Source organism: Anguilla anguilla, chromosome 5 (genome assembly GCF_013347855.1).
Source record: "Anguilla anguilla isolate fAngAng1 chromosome 5, fAngAng1.pri, whole genome shotgun sequence".
Lineage (NCBI taxonomy): Eukaryota > Metazoa > Chordata > Actinopteri > Anguilliformes > Anguillidae > Anguilla > Anguilla anguilla.
The window spans coordinates 39,942,440-39,965,508 of record NC_049205.1 but is presented as its reverse complement, the minus strand read 5'-3'; the positions used below and the strand labels follow the sequence as shown (position 1 = coordinate 39,965,508).

The 23,069-nt window shown below is 48.9% G+C and overlaps 1 protein-coding gene across 3 annotated transcripts in view; it reads left to right on the top strand.

The window, feature by feature from the left end:
* Window positions 1-23,069, top strand: part of LOC118228436 (transcription initiation factor TFIID subunit 4-like) — a 76,379-nt gene that overhangs the window by 41,442 nt on the left and 11,868 nt on the right. For all 3 annotated transcript variants that reach the window (XM_035419961.1, XM_035419960.1, XM_035419959.1), the window contains one exon: window positions 9,987-10,109. In XM_035419961.1, coding sequence (XP_035275852.1) covers window positions 9,987-10,109 — 123 coding nt within the window. The remainder of the gene's footprint in view (window positions 1-9,986; window positions 10,110-23,069) is intronic.

Below are 23,069 nucleotides of genomic sequence, written 5' to 3'. Positions count from 1 at the left end.
AGATTGGATTTGAGCGCCGCCATAAGTCTCGTATGCAAATCACGGAGGGTAATAGACTGTGTGATGGGCTCGCCAGTGGCGGCGGTATCCAAGTGGATCTCCCCGCCCTTGAGTGGAGCGCACCCACCATTCGCTAGCAGTGGTAGCTACAGAAAGGCATGATGCACACATGAACGACTGGGTTAGCAAAAGGAGCCTGTTTTTTTTTTTTTTCAATATACCACCTCGACTGTTTTTTTTTTTTCCCCTCACCCCCTGTTGCAACGAGGCAGGTTTTGGGGTGCGACACGGCCAACATCTCCCAGCTTCGCGCCTCGGATTTTCCATCACCTGATTGGCTTAAGGGGGAGAGATTCGGCGGCAGGGGAGAAAATCAGCTCGTGTCACAGTCGAGTCTCTCGGGCGCCCTGTGCATCTGCTGCAATTTGGTCGGGATAATAAGCCATCGCTCGTCTGCCAGACAGCTGGTGGAAAATACAGGGCCCCCCCTTCCCTAAATGCATTCAAAAGATTGATTGACCAAGTGTTCTGTATTAAAATTAATTGAACTGTGGACCAAAGTCAAGTTTAGACATGTTCTGCCTGGTGAGTCAGTGGAAGGGCATTGCAGGGGGAGGGGAGCTCAGCGAGGAGCGGATGGGGATTGTAGGGGGATTCTGGAGCAGCCGAATTACCCCGTACCTCAAGAACTATGTTTGTAAAAGGTCCAAACTTTTGTTTTTAATTTGGCATCTCCAATCCCCCAAAAATTTGGAACGTCAAATATGCGATCTATGTACAAATTGTGCTCATATATGCCCCCTGCTGTCAGCTCAGGAGAGTGACGATTAACTTGCGGTTGTCTTCCGGAACACACGGTGCCATCAAGCTGCTTCTTTTCACGCCAGAGCCACAAGCCGTGCCCGTGTACAGCGGGGGTGGAGGAGACCCAATCATATGTATGTGTTGCACATGTGGGCACGCTGGGCCCAGCCCCCCACTGTGGCGCTGCCCAGTCTGGCAGGGAGGAGGCGGCTCGGTTGGCCTCCGCTCTTAATACGCGACAAAGCCCTTTCTGCACCAGAACCTCGTCTCTTCTCACCGTTCTTCAGAGCCCAGACTTTGGCGGGATGGAACTGACACCGAGGAACCAGAGCCGCCTCGTCCGCAGCTCAGACCGGGAGCGTCGGGAGCGTCGCGGAACAAAGCTGTCACGGCGACAGCCGCCTCGTTCGCCGCAGCTCCCGCGCAGCCGCAGAGACGGTCTCATAGGGTCACTGCTCGCCCAGCAGGGAGAGCAGTGCGCATCACTGCCGGCTTAGCGTGACGGAAGCTCTTTTCAGAAATAACACGCTTTATTGATCTCGAATGCTTGGAAAGCAACTCGTTCACAATAGCCGCTGAACAGCTCAGACGAGCTTGGCAGCAGTCAGAGCGAACATGTGTGGATGGGTCTCCTCTTTCGCCAGTCAGGGGAAATGACGGACAGCTTTCCACTATGAGCATCGTTGTTGTGGAATGGCAAATTCTTTCATTTCTTCCTGGAAAAATTATGCATGAAACAATATATTCCACCTCTGCTCATTACAGGCCAGTGTCCCCCCAACATTTGAACACGTGGTTGGAAAAACCCAGCGGTAGTGTTATTTGTAGGAAGTGGTGGTTTAGAGAAGAGGGGATTTAGGCTTAGTGAAAAAAGAGTTTCCCTTTACTGAAGGTATGACAAAGTGCACAGGGTAGGGTGTGATGAAGGTGGAGAGTGAGCGAAGGTGGAGGAGTCTGTTGACATGAACCAACCGCTGTGGTGAAGCTACGCCAAAAGGCCCCTCCATCTTGACACTTTGTCGTTCCTCATAACTTTGAGCCCCTATGGAGGGAGTTCAATCACCTTACTTCACTTCATAAACTTATAGTCACATATGGAAATTGCATTGCATTGAGTACACACCAATGTATGTTATGTAAATACAGGAACTCTTGCTTATTTCTGAGTCAAACCCCAGTCATAAATCTGGAGAGCTATGTTCTGTTCAGTCACATCTTTGAAACATTTCAATCTTCAAAATGGAAGCCTCTGCTGATATTCTTGGCCATATGAACTTAGGAGACACTGTTCAGTTTTGGCCGTAGTGGTTTGAGCCTGCATCATTAGCCTATGATAGCCATAGAAGAATACAGTTTGCTTCTCCTCTTTTTGCTGGTGTAATTAGTCACCTAGTGCCAGATCCAAGACAGATGGGGAATATGGAGAAGGCGATGTCTTGTTTTCATTTGAAGGCATTTCAATGTCAGGCTTCATTCGAAGGCCTTCATTGCAAAGTCCTTGCAGCAATACTCCACTTGGCTGAAAGTGATGCCAAAATTTCTGTGAAATCAAGAGATGTCCAATGGGAGTCTGTTTACAAGAAAAATAATTTTTCTCAAATATTTTCTGTCCTTAGGCTGTTAATGTTTTTGCTTGTTAGCATTCAAGGGTTGTTATGAATTGTCTTGAACCACACTGAGTCCTGACCGTGCTCTCCTCCTGGCCCTGCATCTCCCAATTAAACACACAGATACGCCTTACCTAGATGCATGAGTAAGTGCAGATTATGTAAAGCCATTCTGCTTTTCCTTTTGTGGCCTATAGCAACAGCTCTGCATATATAGGTCCTGGATACATTTAAGCATGGAACATACAGCCTGCAGAATCTTTATATTTTTCTAAATGATGCAAGCAGCTTCAGCCTTTTAAATAAATGAATAATATTTACAGTTTGCTGCACTGATTTGGATACATCATTCTTCAAATTAAACAAGGACTCTCAATGAATTGATGGCGCTGTAGGATTCACTGGTTGCCCCTTCAGGTTCAGTATCTTAGATTTCTGGAGCAAGGCTATTTTCAAAGAGTAAGGTCCAGGATCTAGAAATGTGTGCCATGCTCACAGTGGCCAATGACGTGCCACAGACACGCCAGTTACAGGCCATTGTTCATCCGTTGGTGGGCAGTCAGAATGCGCTTAATTCACAGCTGGTGCAGGCAGGCAGACTACAGGCAGTGGACCAAAGGATATGGCTGTCTACCCCTAAAACCTGACAACCGTTGGGTGCATGCACACTGCGACAGGGTATTAACAGGATTGGCCACCCAGGATCCCCTTGTATTGGGTTACACTGTGACGCACTCCCCCCGTCACTGTGGCGACAGCCCTGACGAGAGCGCCTGTAAAAGGCGCCAGTGTCGGGTCCTGACCACGCAAGCAGGCCTCTTGCTTCATACACTGAGCAGCGGGAGGGAGGGGCTACAGCCTCCACACGCCCATCCCCCAGCAGCGCCCCGAAACGCTGGCGGCCAATCCCGCGAGGTGCCTCCGGTCCACATTCATACCGAACCGTTTAAGCAAGGCTTTAAACTTTTTTAAATTAAGCGATTATTCTTCCTCTCGGAAAGTTTAACGACACCCTCTGAAATATTGGCCTGGACAGGGACGTGGCAGAGAGCTCATCACGTGTTAGTTGAAAGGACAAGGGAACGAAGGCTGTGGAATTAGCCTGTCAAGATGCTTTTTAATGTGTATAGTTTTCTTTTTTCCAGTTCAGGGTAACTGCAGTTACTTCATTATGACGTGTGTGCGCAGTGTTTCCTGGCCTGGATGTTGTCTGGTGTTTCGCATTTGCCGATCGGAAATTTTGAACGCCCGTCTTCCATTGTTGTGATACGTGAGCCGTTTACCGGTATCTTAACTTCAGTTTCCACTGTTGAGATTAAGTTAGCGTGGAAACTCCTGAGAGCCATTTCCCTGCACTCACGGGCATTAAGCATGCACATTATCCCATACATTTATGGACAGGAACATCCTATCATTTCAAGATTTTTACTAATGCCTATTTAAATTTTCTCTCTTCCGTTGTTCATTTCAATAATTCTTTGCTTTTTTTGTTTTTCCTTATGATGCGTCAGAAGGGGAGGGAAAAACTACCCACTACAACCTCCCAACCCCCCCCCCCCCAAACGCCATTGGTGTTCCAGTTTGTTTTAAAACATTACTAAATAGCGTAATGAGATGAGAACAACAAAAGGGATTTGCCTCAGAGCGAGCACAGCTCGTCTCCTAAGCGAGGGTCTATTTAAAGCCTGTAGGACCACTGGCTCCCCGTCTCTCCCTCTCTCACCCCCCCCTTTCCGCGCGGCTCCACTCCTGGGACCCCCGCGCCAGGGGAATCGGGCGCGCGGGGGCCACGCTTTCGGCACGCGGGGTAGCGGGAGAGCGGGCGGGCGGGCGAGAGGACGTATTTCAATTAGCGAGCAATCACGAGGGAAATGAAAAAAGCCGAAACCCTGCCAGCCGGGAGGCCCTACTCAGACTTCCGAACCACCGACCTTATTGCGGGGTTAGCGCGCCGAGCGAATCTACCTCCTTTTTGTAATCAAAAGGAAGAAATAAACAGAAAGAGGGGGCGAGAGGAGGAGGAGGAGGAGGAGGAGGAGGAAAGCGCTTTCTTCGCGGCACCTTTCTGGAGGTGCCGGCCCTGCCCGCGCGCTTCCATCAGATTGTCATGTTGGCTAATTAGAGAACGGCTGCGCGATTCACCTTGTTAATTAGCAGGACTGGCGCGCGCAGGGCCCCCGGGCGTGCGGGGCGTGGGGGGGGGGGGGGGCCTAGCCCCGCGCCCGCCGTCGCCCGCCGCCCGTGAACCGCTTCTTCTCATCTACCTCGGCGCTTCAGAGCCCAAATGAATAAATCATCCGGCTCTTCCTCTTGGAGAGCGAACGTACGAGCTCGCGTCTATCCAAGATGCAAATCGGAGGCGATCAATGGAAGGTGATGACTGGGAGGATCTGGATTTTTTCCTTTGAAGGACAGCCACGGTGAATGGAGGTGGCAGCATGTGCAAAAACTAAGTGCAGGAAAAAAAAAAAAAAAAAAGTCTGACATTTTCCCCTTAGATAAGCTATTTTTAATGCTTAACGCTATTCTGGGCTCTAACTAGTGTCCTCCCAAATACATAGTGAATGAGCAACCGTACCCTTTTTCAAAGTGTGCCCATAGTTTACAGTGTATCAATTTTTGAATAGCTCTATGTTACTTAAAATGCTGAAAGCTGATCACTCTGAATGGTCGTATTTCTGTCCGATTGCTAATTGCTTTTGGTACATCTGCTCCTCAGTTTTTAAAATCCTTCTCTTTAATGCAGATTTCTTGTAATGTTCTTTAATATTCTCGGTATATGTAAAACATGCTGTAGGCTATGCAAGTAGTATGCATATCATAATACTTAGAGCTCTGAATATTTGGCTGTTGCAAAAAGAATACCAATACATGTAGTGGAATTGGAACTGGAATCCAGTTTATTTTCTTAACCTTTATTTAACAGGAAAGGTCAACTGAGGACTGATTTCTCATTCGCAGACACGGGAAATCGAGGCGAATAGGGAATACAAAGGATTGCATGTGTGATTGGGGAGCCGGAGTAAGGGCCAAGTTTATCTCATCCATCCATCCATTATCTATACCCGCTTATCCTGGGCAGGGTCGCGGGGGGTGCTGGGGCCTATCCCAGCTTGCCTTGGGCGAGAGGCGGGAACAGACCCTGGGCACACACCAGTCGCTCTTTGAGCGTGTAGAAAAACAAAATAATGCAAGCCATTGTCCAAATCATGTGATGGCGTGGGAAGGTCCTGTGCAGCGTTTTCATACTACTACTGTCCTGCGGTTTCTTCCTTCCTGTAGACTTAATATATGTATGATAGCTGCATGATAATTCATATATGATAACTGAACGAAGATAGCCTAGATGTGCTGAGTGAAGATGCGGTATAACTTAGCTTGTTGGTGGTTCATTGGAACAGATGTTTGAAACTTGATGAAGTATGCCTAATATTGTAAAATAGCTGCTGTTATTACTGCAGAACAGGAATAGTGTTCCTTGCCGTCCATGACAGATTGTACAGTAGGCTATTTGCTGTTTTTTATGTTGTGAGAAGATAGAAATAGAAATGTCTCACCGCTGTGGTCGTTCCGACTGAACTTGGCAGCATGGTGAAGTTGGGGGGGGGGGGAGAGAGTTCAAGTCCAGCAGCGAATAAAGATATGTGAGAAACCTGTGTACAGAGGCAGCGGTGTTCACAGCGGTGTCCTAAAAGTTCACAGCCCAAACGAAGAGCGAGCGGGAGAAGCCGGCTCCAGCCCCGCTAACCGCGATGCGCTCCGTGTGAGGGAGAGGCATGTCAGAGCCCACAGATGTTCTTATTATTCAAGCCCCGTCTCTCACGCATGAGCAAAGACAACTGGATGCACGTCGAGGGGGGGCGGGCTGGGGGGGAGGGGGGGGGGGACGATGGTTTATCGGCGGCTCAGCCAGCGGAGGGAAAGCTAACCGCACCGGCGGCGCGCGTTCGAGGTCGTCCGCCACGGCCGTCCTCGCTTCCCGCTGCGCTGTCCCCCCCCCGCTTCCCGCTGCGCTGCCCCCCCCCGCGGCATGTCGAAAAGGGAGCTGGGGACACAGAGAGCACCCCACCCTCGCCCCTGCCGCCTTTATGCTGGCTCTTTTTATAACGGCGAAATCCTCCCGCTCTGCTAGCACCCCCATAGCCCCCCCCACCCTCCCCCCTGCCCCCTCCCCCCTCCCCCCCCGCCAGCCCCGCATGACCCCGGGCCTTTGCACCGAGCACCGCGAAGGACATCTGTCTGTTAGCGTCTGGGAGGCCGCGGGCAGGCCCGGGGGTGGGGTGGGGGGGGTGGGGGGGTGGGGGGGGGCAGCGAGACGAGCCTTTGTTACGGAGCAGCGCAGATAGAAAACAGCAGGTGAGGAATTTGGGTTTGGGGGAAACGTGTCCTCATCTGCGCGGCTCCCGTCGAAATGGATTTATTTTCGTTTCCCGGTCGTGGGGAATTAGCCGGCGTGCCGAGCTGCGGCCGTACGGGGAGACAAAGGAGACGGGTTCTCTGTTTTGATTTCTGTACCGCCGGACGGACCTCGCTCCCGTTGTCCGGGATTTACGCGTGGGTTTTCCTGTTTTTTATTTTTATGTTATGTTCTTCTGACCTTTCGAAGGACATTTCATGGCCAAACATGTCAATAATCATGCCTGTTTCTACACAAGCCCTGGATTATAGACCCCTGTGCATTATTCACACTGAAAGGGATTCATTTTTAGCTAAGGAACGAGCAGTTAGTTAATTCGGGGGCGGATGCGTCGGTATAACAATATTTGAATTAAGTGGGCAGAAATTTCTCTCGCTCGTTGTCGGTATGTAATTTATTTTACACTTTCCTCGACCCAGGGCCAGGGGAGCGTGCTGACAAATGACATTTTGTATTTTTTTTTTTTTTTTTTTTTTTTACAGTTAAATTCAACGCCGTGGAATTTGAAGTAGCGGATGGTAAATTGAACCTGAGCATTTACCAGCGCTTAGACGCGCGCCCATCTATTTACTGTTGCCTCTGAGGCGCATAATTGCGGTGTGGCTGGAGCGCTCTACGGCCTGACTGCAGATGAGGATCAATCGAATTTTAAAAGGCCGGCTCTGAGGGCTCTCTCTCTCTCTCTCTCTCTCTCTCTGGCTCTGGCTCCTGACCTTTGTAAATGATTAGTCTACAAGTGTTTCTCCGCCTCCAAAGGGCAGGCGCGCGGGCTGCCTGTAAGCGGCACTTCGAACCGCTCGGGCGTCGTCTCTCTCGTACTTAAACAAAGACGGAAATGAAACATGGCAAGGGTGCGTGTTTTTTTTATTTATCCCCCCTCGCGCGAAAATAAGGCCCGCGAGTTTCGGCGAAACGAGAGGCGCTCGCGCGTTCTCCGGGCCGCGGCTGTAAACCGGCGCTGTAGTTTTCGGCGGCGGTCGGTAGCGAATCCCGCCCGAAAAAAAGAAGAGAAGAGAAGAGCCGGTCGGAAGAGCCCCGCAGCCAGAGGCGCTAGAGGCCGTGTTTTGCCACGTTTGGGCTGTTCGGGAACAGCTAAAACAGCAGCGTGTATGTTTTTGGATTCCGCTTTTTTACGTCCGAAGAAAGCCGCTCGAGTGAACCGGAAATTATCTGGAAGCGACGATAAGACGCTAATAATAAACGCGCCGCGTACGCGCGCACGCACGCACGCACGCGCGGTCGCGCGGTCGCTAGCTCGTCGCTCTGGCACCGGCGCGGATCTGACTGCCGGGCCACGGCCGGGGTCTTGAAGGCGGCGGTTAAACGCGGCGGCTCGGGGGGGGGGGGGGGGGGGGGGGAGGCAGGCGCGCCGAGCGCTGGGCGTGCAGATGGCGGAACGAGGCCTCTCTGTTGTTTCATCGTGTCTGAAACAGAGGCTGCCGCCTCAGGCGGTGTTGGAGGGCGCCGTCGCCAAGCAGAGATTATTACCCCCCTCTTCAATGACACGGTTTGATTTCGGGGGGGAAGGGGGAGGGGCTCCCTTCCACCTCCCCCCCTCCCCCCTCCCCCCTCTGCCCCCAGTGGCCTATCAGGGTCCTCTGTTCCCCGTGCCCCTCCGGCTGTGGGGCAGCACCCCACCTCAGCCGCCCTGGGGGGTGAGGTCGCAGTTCACAGATTCAGAGCTCCCGTTTCACTGCGGCAGTGAAGTCTCTTTAGTGCGTTAGGTCGGCCAGCCAGGGCAGCCACGCGTGTGTGGGCAATGTGCACGGCTTCCCTTCCCATTAGCATAACCCTGCCCCCCGATTTGCATGCAGACGGCCGCCCGGGTCCCGTCCCTCATCGGCCTATCGCCCGGCTGCGTTTTACTGCCGTTTGAGAACGACTGAAACGTTTTTACCGTCCCCGCTTTGTACGGAAGCCTGCTCGCGCACGTGCGCCCTGCTCACGAAGTGTAACTGTTATTGCATTACTGAAAAATGCATCTCACCAGTAGAGTTCCTATTTTTGCCGTCGTCGCTATTGAGTAGCCTTCCGCTGCCGAAACGTAGGGAGTAAAATTCATGCGGCGGTAAACGGAGAGCGGCGCACGCTAAAGGCCGCGTTTCGCCACGGGCTCTTCGGGAAAAGCCAAAACGGCAGCGCGTGCGTTTTCCGGATTCAGCTTTTACGTCCGAGGAAAGCCGCTCGAGCGAACCGGAATTGTCTGAAAGCGACGATAAAACGCTAATAAACGCGCCGCACACACACGCGCGCGCGCGTGCGGTAGCTCTCCCGGCGTAGCCGCGCCGCGCCCGTCGCTCTGGTGCACGCGCCTCCCCCCGCCGCGCTGCTAGCGCTTTAGCGATGCCCTCGGCCAGAGTTCACGGCCGGCGCGGAGGGATCGTCGGGGCTGGGGATGTTCGCCGTGCCCGCGCCCTGCGGCGGTCACATGTCCGCAGAGCAGAATGCCCCCCCCCCCTCCCCCCCCGCCCAGCCCCCCTGCCTCACACCCCACCCCCCACCTCCCCCCCAGCATCGCTGGCTCCTCTGCTCCCCTGCAGGACGGAATGACATTCCCCCAGGCCAGCCATTCCGCGGCTCCCTCCTCCGCTGGGAAAATGAGCGGAATTCATAATGAGGCCCGTCTGTGGCCACTACTGCGCGGCAGAGGCAGGGTGCGCGCCGTAAATATCATGGCGGCGCTCGGAGGGGGGGGGGGGGAGGAAAGGCTCGTCTCTCTCTCTCCGTTTTTTTTGGACGGGAGGATGCGCGTGCTTAACGTACGGGAAGGAGAGGTAAAGAATGCACCGTCAGGAAACGGTGGCGCTTGTCCTTCATTTCCGATTGCACAGCGCAGCACGCGGCGAAACTCCTCCAGTGGCCGCTCACAAATAGACACATTAGGACTGAGAAGCTAATTAGTCAGGCAATTATAGCCTGTTCCCCCAGACTAGACAAGCCAATTTAGAAACCGATGCAATGACGTTGTGATGCGGACTGTGAAGCTTGTCAGTGGGAGAATTGGTCAATGCGAGCACCGGCTGGGCTTTGGCAGACCCTTGCGTTTGATTGGCCGTCCGACCCGGCCAACTTAAAGGAAAGGAACTGCTGGAGGTGTGACGGTGCGGCTGTGACTCGCCGGTTAACCCCTGGCGTGCCGCGTTCTCTCTCTCTGGCAGATGCAGCAGCAGGAGCTGGCGCAGATGAGGCAGCGAGACGCTAACCTGACGGCGCTGGCTGCCATCGGGCCCCGGAAGAAACGCAAGCTGGACTCCCCCGGGGCCACACCGTCAGGGACCGAGGTAAGAGCCCAGGGGCCGCCGTACCTGTGCGGCAGTGGGGCCCAAAATGCGGTTCAGGCCTACTGGTGGGATGACAGACAACAGACATGAAAAAATAACTTGCCATAAAACTTCATTTAGATGCGAAGTCTGTCAAGAGCCAGTCTCTTCATAGCTGGGAACGAAACATAAAAATTTTAATAAACAGCGGTTTCCGGCAGTAGAAAATATGTTACCCTGGTAGCAGGTCATCATGTGGTAGCTTGCTACCTTGCAGGTGTAAACGATTTTGCACCAGAGACAATTTACCGTTAAATTTAAAACCTAAAAAGCTTATAAATATTCCTCAACAGGCAACTAAAAATGAATGAGATGAGTGAGTTCTATGCAGCATCAAAATGATGATGGTGTTGGTATGTGTTGGTGAATACACTACCCGTAGGCTAGCAGTGTATTAGCAATGTAGCAACTTTAATAATTTAATTAATTCAGATAAAACCAGACACCTCTGGGTTACATTTTATTGAACTGTGACTCAGAGAAAATGAGGTTGTGGACTTTTTGAAAAGTTTAGGAGCCCTTGCTGGAAAGGGGGGATGGGAAGCCCTGGTCTTGGAGTGCCAGTGTAGAAATGGGTTTAATGAACACAGCTGAGTTCCTAATCTCCCTAGCTCCGTTTTATATCATTTAGACTGCAAATATTCAGGCTCAGACTCGTGTTACAGTGTTCAAACTCAGGTGCAACACAAACCAGATACATCTCAGGTACTCTTAAGACCAGGGCTGGCTTACCTCTGCCATTAGCACGTTCTTTGTGGTTTGTGGTCAGTTCTCCCTAAGCCACCCCCGCCCTTGAAGCGCTTTGCCGAAAACAGGTTGCTGCTCTTTGTCTTGGCTCCCTCGCTTTCTGTCAGAAATGTTCACGCGTTTGATTTCAGAGAGATGCTGGGATGTCATTGTGTTTCTTTTTGCTTCATTTTTTTCTCCCTTCTTTTTGCCGTCATACATTTTTGAACAAGGGCACACATTTGCATGTTGTGATGTAGGCCATTGCCATTTCATTGATTTGAGAGTTGGCCCAAAGGCAGTTGTGTGGTGAGGCATTTCCAGTGCTTCTTAAAAAGATTGTTTTATTCTGCTGTACCACTTTGATAAGAAATACAAGAGACTTAAGAGATTTGTGATTCCAAAAGCAATAACCAACACTTAATCCTTGGGGAGGTGCAAGTAACTTGTGTTGGTGATAACGATGTGGGATGATGGCAGTCCTGTGAGGTTTGACATGGGACACTACTGTGTGCTCCCTTAGTCAAGCATACAAGGTGTGTAGTAGAGTGTTTGCTCTTGGAATCTCAAAAGAAGAGACCATGATTTGTAGTTTCATGGGCATTTTTCCTTGATAGAAAAAGTTCAGCCAGGTAAATAACTATTCATAACTAAAATGTTATTATTAATGAATTATTTTTACTTTGCAAACATGTGCCGTGGTACTGTATGTGCAAAGATACACTCCAGCTTTTGCTAAATATGCTGTGTGTGGGCTAATGCATTCTAATATTTTTGGCAGTTTGTAGCCAGGGTTAGGGTTTTTCCTGATGTCATTTTCATTTCCATAGCAACGTAATGTATTTCTGATGATACTGCCAGGGCTGTTGTAGTAGGTACTGATAGTAAGTACTATGATACTGTGGTTCATCTTAAATTTGAGGATACATTACCATTTTTATTATTTTCATTTTGTTAAAAAAAAAAAAAAAAAATCAATAGCAAATAGCAAATAACAGGCAACAGTGTGGTATAGTGGCTAGGGAACTGGGCCAGTAACGCAAAGGTTGTGGGTTTGATTCCCGGCTGGTACACTGCTGTTGTACCCTTGAGCGAGATACTTAACCTGAAATTCCTCTGTAAATATCCTCCTGTATAAATGGATTGCATTTTAAAATTTTATCTGTGTTAGACACCTGGATAAGAGCAGATGCAGAGTTCAGTGACATGTAAATACTGAGATCTTATGTAACAGAAAAAAAACGCCAGTTACAGAACATAGGTTTAAATTTTCTGTTTAGGACGCTCTGAATTGATTTGGGCTAATTTTACCTGTAATTTGGGGTGTTGTGAAATGCTCCCATTTGTCACTTTACAGTTGATAGAGCTGGCTAATGATGCAGTCAGCTCATTTAAAAAACATTTTTTCAACAAATTGTTTTATTTAAATTTTCAGGAAGCAGGCAAAAGACCCAGCTGGGGTCTCAAGAACATGGAAATGGGTGGTTAGCTAGTAATATGGCAAACGTACTGCTGTGAACCTATGTTCTTACTGTTGACCACTAAGGTGGTCTGGCTTTAATGGTGGGTGCCTTTACATGATATAAATGCTTTTGTTTTGGACTTGTACTGGCCTAAGAGTTTTATCTGACATTACCAATGTGAAAAAAGTTGTAAGTAAGCTATTATGTGAATGTTGTGGATGGGATGTGGTGGATATCCTGTTCCATTACATTTCGTGGAATTTTTAAGGACAATTTGGGGATTAAAATATTTTGGTGCCAGAAAAGGTGGGATGTCAAAGAGGCATTGTTCTGTGTTTTAAAAGGTTTTTAAAACACAGATTCAGTTTGCAAGGAAAAAGGATTAAGTGTGCTTGCCCAGAATCTTTAAACCGCTGTTTTCATCCTTTACTGGCTTCAAGAAAAGAAGGTGACTCATTTAGAAATGACTTCTCTTTAGTTATGAGCTGATTCTTTTGGAATGGCCGCCTTTCAGCACAAGGTTGATTCGTTCATTAGCGAATCTAAGCAAAAGCGATATGGTATAGGTTCGCTAGTTGTAGGAAGGAGAGGGGTGTGTTGGTGCTATATTAAGCGATAAACAGAAAGATGGTGTGAAATGTGGGCGGGGCCTGCGTGGTAGCAGCCACACCCTTAAGCTACACACACCTGGCTGTAGCTTTGCTCGGGGACGGAAGGTTTCGGTCAGCCAGCATCACAGCATCTCATCGCACACTAGCGACCCCTGCTGGATGATCGGGTGCCCGCAAGCCTGCACGCTCACCCGTGCGTGAAGCGTCTTCCTCCGATTCATGTCTGCACAAGCCTGGCTTGTTGTACCGCGTGCGGTGACATCACACGCTTCGGAAGAGAGCACGTGCTCATCTGCGCTCTCGTTAATCGATAGCAGGGGGGTGCGATGAACATCGCTGTGTGAGCATGATTGGGCATTTTAGGCTGGGGAGAAAAAGGGGGAAAGGCATTTAAAAAAAAAAAAAAAAGACAAAATTTAATTTAAAAAAATTGAACAAAGCCCAGTATTTTAGATCTTCAGATGTTCAGAAAAGATGAAAAATGAAATGTGTGAAAATGCTCATGATGCGAAAGTGAGAAAATGGGGGGTGGGGGGTGGGGGAGTCATTCAGAATTGATATAAAAAGCACCGCTGGCCTTCATTTGACTCACTTTCATGTGACCAGCACAGCCTCTGCTCTTAATTATGATTAATTATAGTGAAATTAAACTCACAGTCTGTCATTAAAAGAAATATGGTTTTTGTAGTGTGTTCAATTTTTTTATTCTGGGTTATATGGTAAAAGGGTGCAAGTAAATAACAGTATGATATTGTCCAGTAATGCTTGGAATTAGAAAGGCTTGTTATTTTAGCTGTATGGTATGTTCTGTGTAGTGTACTTAATATGATGTATGAACAAAGCATGTGTTCTTAATGTCTTATGATGGTTTCATAAACCTGCTTATTGGGTCATTACATATTTACATATATTTTCACATATTTTCCTGCAACCTTTCCATATTCTGCAACCTTCTACAAAAATGCACTAAAAAATGCATAAATAACTAAATAAAAGCATTACTTCTGGTGCTTGAATGTTAGCCTCCATCGCTACATTTTCCCCTGAACGGTCTGTTAGCTCGCTGTTTTATCCCGAAAACATCTGCGGCGGCATTTACGAAAGCGGTCTCAGACGCGCACGACGCACACGAGAGCGCGCTTTTTTTCTCCGGCAGCCGCTCGAAAAAAAAAAAAACGTCCGCGTCCCGCGTTTAATTTGCGGAAATTAATGAAGCGGAGTCGTAGCTCCCCTATCATGAGAGCTCGCGAGGCGGAGGGCATGAATCTTAACTTATTTTCACTTCGTTTTCACCTCCTCGCATTTCTCCATTTCACATGGGCTGGAAGCGCCGGCGGCGCTCTCTCTCTCCCCCAACCCCCCCCCTTTCTGGAGCGCAAAGTGAATGTGACTTTTCTAAGGGGGTCACAGGATGCCTGCGAGGCCTGTGGGTGTTGCTGGACCGCCGCCCGCTCTTAGCCTCACTGAAGGGCCTGTCATAGATTTCATCTGCGCAGAAATGAGCCGCGGGGCCCCGGGGCCCGGGAGCGCGGGCAGGCGGGCGGGCAGGCAGGCGGGCAGGCCCCGCATTACCCAGCCCACGCTGATTATTTCCCTCTGACATCAAATCCCTCAGCGCCGCGCATTAATCCCAGACAAAGGCGGCCCTTCAGTGCCGCGCCAGAGCGCCCAGCCCAGGGAGGGATAAGCGCCCCCGCCCAGAGAGAGAGAGAGAGAGAGAGGGAGGGATAGGGAGGGGGAGAGAGAGAGAGAGAGAGAGAGAGAGAGGGAGGGATAGGGAGGGGGAGAGAGAGAGAGAGAGAGAGAGAGAGAGGGAGGGATAGGGAGAGAGAGAGAGAGAGGGGGGGAGGGAGGGAGAGAGAGAGAGAGAGAGGGGGGGAGGGAGGGAGAGAGAGAGAGAGGGAGGGAGGGAGAGAGAGAGAGGGGGAGAGAGGGGTGAGAGAGAGAGAGAGAGAGTTGGGGGGGGAGAGAGAGGGAGAGGGAGGGAGAGAGAGAGAGTTAGAGGGGGGGGAGAGAGGGGGAGAGAGAGAGAGAGAGAGGGAAAGAGAGAGCGAGACAGAGAGAGCAAGGGAGGGGGGAGAGGGGGAGAGAGAGAGTTAGAGGGAGAGAGAGAGAGGGACGGAGGAAGAGAGAGATAGAAACTACAGAGAAAGGGGTGAAAAACTGGGAGAGAGAAAGGGAGGAGAAAGAGAGGGAGAGAGAGAAAGACAAAGACGCCAGCTTTCCGCTTAGGGACTTCTGCCCGAAACCCAATCCCCCTTTGACCCTGCAGCCTCAGCCACTGATAAAACACAGGTGACCTTCCAGGCACCACCCCCTCCCCCATTTTAAAGGTGACCGGGCTTCACCAAGCCGTGCCGGGCCCCAGACTGCCCCGGAGTGTCTGCCTGAAGCAGGACCTCCACTGCAGCAGGGAACAAAGGGAGCCTTATGGGCCCCAGTCTGGAGGATCAGCTGCAGGGCAGCAGTGTGGAAGTGTCCAATAAAGCAGAACAGGGCCCGGTGTGGCCCCTGGACACGGGTCACCACACAGACCCCGCCCCCTCTCTACAAACTCTAAGTCCACTTGGAGGAGGGTGGAGGAACGATGGAGAGAGAGAGAGAGGGTGGAGAGAATGGGGAGATTAGATGTGAAGGTGAGGCAAGACAGAGAGAAATTGGAGTGGAAAGGTGAAGAACAAAAGGTAGAAGAGTGGTAGAGGGTGGAGAGGTAGGATGGAGAAAGAAGGTGTGGAAAGATAAAGTGTGGAAAGTGTAGGAAAATGAATATGGACGACTCTAGAGAAGAAGAGAGGATGGAGGTTGAAGGCAGAGTGGAGTGAATTACATCAAGTCCACTTAAACCCTAGTGTGCATACTTGTCCACAATGTGCCTTACTGCAAGTTGAGTGCTGGCTAAATTATATGTGTTGTATGTTGTAGCTAAAATAGTATTTGGCATAATTGGGCATATTTTTTTCTGCAGTGCCACAACCAGTTAATTCTATGCGTAATTCTTTCAGTTCACACGGTTGTTCTGCATTTATACATTTAATCAACCATGCCAACAACTGTTGAGAATCTATTTGTCCAGCTATATCTATTTTTATCTGGCTGGCCAGCTATCTAATTAGATAATTCTACTGCATTAATGCCACCCACCACATGCTACTGACAGTGTTTTACTCTCCCTTCCTCTGCAAACATTTAACATTTTAGACTACTATTTTGTCTGATGGGCGAAGAAGCAGGTTATTGAGCACCTTAAGTGCAAATAAAGGGAAAATTTGTGCTTGGCTATGGTGTTTGACTAAGCAATGTGTCTGTCTGTTCACTATTTTTCTCTTTTTTAACCTACCTGCTTACTGGTGTGTATGTAGACCAGGAAAGCGGTTTTGAGCCATTCAGACCAGACTTAGCTGCAAAGAAGTTTACCACCATAGATTGAAATTAACATTTTTGTGGAAACAAGTTTTTGTGATAATAGTTTAATAGACCACCCAGACCCTCTGACTTGCATCAAATATTGTTTGTTATTCTCTTTGGCATCCAGAACACAGGAAACCGCTACGTTTCATTTGTGAAACTATGCCAGGCATCTGCCTAAAGTCTGAATAGCACAAATAACATGAACAAGCATTTTCAGTTTTATACAGGGCCAGCATGATATGGCTGGGATATTTTGACATTTGAAAGGGTGTACAAAGGTTTTAGCAGTGTCACGTTCCCACACCCAACACAATGTGCATAAAATAGTAACATAGGCTCAGTTCATTACAACACTCACACAGACACATGACCATTGTGATCACCAACCTGAATTAAAGATGTACACATTAAAAAATATTACTGGTATTTATATTGTAATTTGTTTATCTCCTTTCAAACCATAGATGGATGTGTTAGATGTAACTGTACTAGAAATCTTTATATATCCAGAAAACAGCAGTAGAATGGTTTGACTTAAACTCCAGGCCAATTACTCCCTGCTTCCAAATTTAAACAGTCACATCAACCAGTAAATAATGTAATGCGTGTCTTTGTGCATTTGTAAATGGCATTGACTGCATTTAATAAATAGAAGCAAGGCATTTTAACAGATTATTATTGATTTAAGCTTCCATTTTACCTTCTACAGAGCTCTAAAACATCCCTGACACATTTATGAATGCATAGTGATAATCTAGAGAGAACTGGAGTCATTTATCTCATCAAAGTAAAGCCCCCTGTTAGTTAATGGCAAATTAAATAACAATAGAGGCTACATTGCCTGGGCTTGTTTGACTGCATCGTGGCTCTCATATCAGTCTAATACAAGGCTTTGGAAGAGGTAGGCAGCTGATTTAATAATGGCAGGACTTTTCCATTTGAATTAATTCCACCATCTTTGGGAGTATGGATCAGAACAGGGAGGGAGACAGGCACAGAGAGAAAAGAGAGGGAGGAGAGTGAAGGAGAGATAGAGAGAAGGGGGGTGAAGCACAAGAAAACGGATGCCCTTTCCTCCAGCTAAATTAACAGGAATCACGTGGAAAACAATCTGAGCCTCGTATGAAGAGGGTAACCATTAAAATTAGCCCCGAGCTATGGACTGCACCCAATATCACTAAAGCTGCGCTCGCTGCAGATGTGGAGGCTGGCTTACAGGCAAACTATGCTGTGTTCTATAGCTACAATTAAAATCAACCCCTCTGCCAAAAACTCGGAGGGGACTAGGCGGGGGGGGGGGGGAGGGTTAGAAGCGAAACATCAAAGACAGATTGAAATGTGTGGCTGGTAACAAGACTGGTCTCCAGGCCCCGCGGTCCTCCTCGGTCCCCGTTGTTAATGAGAAATTTTGACCCCTGGTTTGTAAGTTAAACTAGTAATCTCGGTTAATGAACTAAATCAATCCCAAGGTGGACTCCCCCTCCCCCCCCACCACCACCACCACCGACGCACCCCTTCTGTTCCTCCCCCTCCCCCAATAATCTCATGCTTTGCCCCAGGAAGGAAGTGGCCAGGTATTCAGCCGGGCGAACAGGAAACGCGTAGACGGAATAGCTCAGAATGAGGGCGACACCCCCTTTTCCCTCCTCTGCCCCACCACCCCCTCCCCCCCTTCCAGTGCACGGTCGTGTTTGGCTTGCGCCGGGACCCCCCCGCTAACCGGACGGTGTGGGGACGGTTCCCTCACCCCCCCTCTGTTAGCACACTGGAGGATACGACCGTGCGAGGCGGCGACCGCCCCCCCCCCCCCCCCCATTTCGCCAGCGCTCCGCGCGGAGGGCCGCATGAATAATGCAGGCTTTGTTGAAGGGGGGACGCTTTTTTGAAGTAAACCCACATTTGCGCGCGTGCGACGCGCGGGGCGACTCGGAGGACCACTCCGGCGAGATATCTGCGCCCGTCCAAACGCGCACGTGACCGGAGCGGGAGCGTGAATAATCTGCTATCTGTTGCATAATGTCAGCGGGCCAATCAGATGCCAAAAACTCCGCAACTGGTCCCCCCCAGGCGAAGCTCCCGAGCGGCGCGGAAGAGATACTGGAGCGTTTGTTTTTCGGGATTTTTCTTTTTTGGAGGAGTTCCTCGAATTGGTTTGGGATGAGGTTTATACGGTTCCGATGTCTGCGCTGGGCTGGGCAAAGCTTGTGTGAATGGGCTAATTTCATCCACAGGGATGGAACACATTTATGAGTAAAATAAATTTAAAAACATGCAAGCAAATGCAGTTGGTTGATAATCTTGATTCAAGCAGTTCAGTTGTAAATAAATGTAGCGTACACTCTAAATCTTGGAAGCCAGGGAGAGCTCAGCACCCACCGCCCCACCCCCCCCACCCCCCCTCCGAAATAGACTAGAGCCCCTCTGGTCTGCAATCGAAGGAATCGCAGAGTGTAAGCATATTATATAGAAAACGGGTCTTGTAAATGCACAAAACGGTTAGTGTACTTTTTTACTCATTCATTCTGAATGAATGAATCTCGCTCTTTAGCTAAATGTCAGATTTGTGCCCTGCTGTTCCAGCGCATTCGCAGTCCTCCCACAGCTCAGAACCTCAGACTGACCCCAGCATCATACCGCTGACCCGCTCCTGCTGGCGGCCGCTCGCCCCTCCACACACTGGCTGGAATTCGTCATGTGACGTTTCGTCAAGCGAGTCACCGCGGCCAAAGATGACGTGGAATTTCTGTGAGGAAAGGGGTGGCAAGAGGAGGAGGGGATTGAAATATCCTACGGTTTTGTAATAGGGGGTTAAGAAAAAGAACCGTGAGAGAGAAGCGTGAGGGATGCCTCCGTACGTCACGTTGGACGACACGCGCCGAAAGACGACGCCATTAATCGGACGCGGAGCGAAAGACGGGGCGGTGCGGGTGCAGGGAACATGGCAGACGCAGCCGCTCAGAGGCAGCCGCCAACAAACGTTTGCTGTGACACATCTGTGAAAGGTGAACCCCTACTGAAAGAGCAGATAAAAAAGGAGGAGCAATGGCGGCTCTTTGACATGCCCAGTGGACGCTGATTAAGCAAGCTTGTCCGAAGGTACTACTGTATGAGTAGCTCTTTTAGCGTATCAGAACCCTTCTGTGTGGTGTCTGTAGCCTCCAAGCACCAGGTGCATTGGAAGTGACCGGATGAACTCTGCTGCTGATAAGAGCAAAATGTGACTCCCCCCCCCCCTCCCCCGCACCTGAAGATTGTGACTTGAGTCCAAATCTCCAAAATGGCAGACGATAACCTTCCCTTTCAGCAGGTCTCTGTGAGCACAGAGTCAAGAATGGACTCTCGGCACAGATTTGTGTTTGGTAATGTGAGAAGTAGTATTTCCGGTTGTTGAGTGGCTCATTTGGTTAAGGTTACCAGGCTGTGGTGTAAGGATGAGCACCAAGGCCTCAGACCCAGTCCAGACTGTGCCAGTGCCGACTGTGGCCGGTAGCACCATAGGGTGACGCACAATTGGCAATTGCATCATCAGAGTAATGGGAGTGCTCAACAGGCTAGCGGTCTGTGTTTTATTGCTACCTAGCGACCCCCCGCTGGCCTGTAGACTGCATGTTAAAATGGCGTATGAAAGGTCTTCCTCAGATTCCACTCCACTATGCAAGCTTAACTGTAACCCACGGTATGAAAAGAAGCAGTTGGCGACGCCATATGTTTCTTGAGAGAATCGGCGGTGGGGTTTGCATTTAGAACATGGCTGCAGTTGCAGATAATTGATAATTCAAAATTATGGTCGAAATTGCATATGTTCAGCCCCACGTTGGGTGCCAAATTTCGTCAGTGTTCAGGCTAGCTGAACGGGGCCATTCAGACTGTGCCTCGGTACTGAACACGGGGCTGTGTGCCTGGAGGAGTTGGCATGCCGCTGTGCACAGGTATTGGCTCTATACGCTTGTAGCTTTATATGAGTATTGCTTCTCTCACAGCAGTACTTACAGGTAGTGAACCCCATTCTGGGAGCTGAAGTGAAACTTCTTATACAGTACAGCCAAGCTGTTTAGGAGGACAAATATTAAAAATGTATTCACTTAAAACGGCTTGTTTTGAAGATAAAAATGTTTTTTCTGTGCGTCATATATGTATTCATGCTGTATGCACATGCATGTATTTGTGCTAACTATATATGTATAATTATATATAATACATGTATATGTGTATGTATATTCAATATATAAAATGGTTTTGATGGAAAAAAATCTTTTTTTTCTTAATCTGAGTGAAATTTTTATACTTTTTATTACTGCCTTTAATTTCGGTTGGCACTGTAGTAATGGTTAAGTATACAGTTTTGACAACAAAGTTGAGCCCCAGGCATTTAAAAGATACCCATCGTAAAGAAATTAATTACCTCCCTTGTTAATCTTGATATAATTAAATTTATGAAGAATTAAATTAGCTGCAGTTTTCTTTGAGTTAGGGACATGGGGGCGCGGGGGTGCGGGCGTGCCGTGGGGCCCTCGCCCCCTCCCTATCCCGCTGGCCACGGAGGTGTGGGACACCCCAACACTGAAGGACTTGGGGAGGGGAGGGGGAGGAGCCAAACAGAGGCCACCGCAAAGCCCCATAATGCACTACCAAACCGCACCTTCCTATTGGCTTAAAGCGGTAATGAGGTCACACGCATAATATAAACGTTCCTTTTTTTAATCACAGGTTTTCTTTGTTTTCCTGTTCCTGGAGGGCCGTTTCCCGTTCCACCTCAGAACTTAATGTGCGCCTGATTGGTTTGATTCTCTTCCCTCTTTCCTCTGTAGTGGATAAGAAGAAATTAGGCTTCATAGTTAGCGCCCTACACTCCATTATATGCAGTACTGTACTTGAAAATGATTTCATGGTGTCAGCCAGTTTGTCCTTACTCATGTAGTTAAATATCCCCTGGATGAGTAATGCAAAGCCATAAATACCTTTTTTGTCTTCGGTTATTGTCTAGGAGAAGGACCAATTTAAAAAAAATTGGGAAAGACCTAAGCATGTCACAATTTAATTTCTCACTGGACTTTCCATTTCCCAAACTTGGAATCATGCAGAGCAACAAATTGCCCTTCCCTGCGTTCTGAACGTCATTATAAACGTTACCATAAACCGCGCTGGATAAGCCTCTTTTCTCCCTTTCATCTTACAGGAGTCTATAGTCTTCACTTCTTCACGTACAGGCCTTTGATGTCCTGCAGGTTTCCCAGTCCAGTCCAGTACACAAGATGTTTCATGTGTCCTGTCAATTTGGGGGAGAACCTGAAAGGCGTGCAGTGTGCGTAGTACAAGCAGAAGAAATTTTCCCAAATGCGACTTCCAGTTTGAAAGCCTTTGGTGCCCTGCCAGGTAGAGAGATGTCTGATTAAAAAAGAAGGGCACCATATTGTTTGCAGATGGGGTGCAGTTTCAAGAGGGGCTTAATTGAATTTCTGCGTAGTCGCCAGGCTTGCCAAGGCACCTGTCTGGCACATATATGAGACAGGATAAGGCATGTCACGTTTTAAGTTTAATAGCGAACGAAAAACCCTGTCTGGGAATTTGGTGTCCGAAAGTCATCTGGAGTATGACGTGCGCGAAGGAGTCAAATTAAATGTCGGCCAACGAGTAAAATGAAAATGACAGAAAACAAGGCAGAAAAGATTTTCAACTGATAAGTGTTTTATTTGGCATGATGTGTTGTGTGTAATGTGGAGATTGCTGTCAATCACAATTGTCAGCTTTCTCAGTGGAAATACATATGATCTGAAGAAAGTCAAACCTGTTGGAAATTTTAGCGATCAATAACAGCTGCTCATTGGCCAAAATATGCCAGCATATCAACGTAGCTTAGCACAACATAGCTTTCTTTCTTTCTGTTCCTTCTTTCTCTTTCTTTCTGTATTACCTTTTCTTTCAGACCAGTTTCCATTGTGCAAGACATTCCGTCTCATCCATATGCTTAAAATGGTGGAACATTCCTTCGTTGTAATGGATAATTGTGTAATATTTGCATTCTTCCCTCGCAAATATCCCCTTCCTCATTAGTATTTATCCTGAGTCCCGCCTACTGACCCAGAGTGGGACTGCAGGGTATTGACCCTGAACCCTGGCCAAGCCGGCCGATCCATATCCACCCCCAACCGTCCCCTCTCGCTGAACCCGGCACAGCTCTGTGCAGCGTATCGCCACTTTCTCCTGGTGAAAATCCCTCAGTCTCACACGAAACACTCTACCAAACCGACGCGACGGATGTCAGGTTCCTGAGTCAGTCAGGTGTCTGCGCGTGTATAAAACACACATTTCACATTTTGATAGAGTATTTTCATCTCTTTCTTTTACCCTCCAGTTTCTTTCCTCGCTGAAAGAGCGACCGGGCTAAAATTAGCCGGAGAAAGCGGTGCGGGAGAATAAACAAGTCGATCCATTACAGAAGAGGGGTTATTGGCTTGCTTGCCTGCTCTCCAATGGAGGCCCATTAAAAGCGGTAATGCGCGCCTGCAGCAGAGCCAGGGGCTACAGAAGGGGGCCAAGGCAAGGCATATTTCACATGCATCAGACACAAGAATTAAATAGACCAATGTTCCCTAAAAAGACTGAAGTACATCTCTTTCTGATGTGCGGCGCGGGCAGGGAATTCATTGATCTCGGAATGTCCCTTGGCAATTATAAAATATTAAATCCGAGTCACACTTTTTCGACTCAGCTTA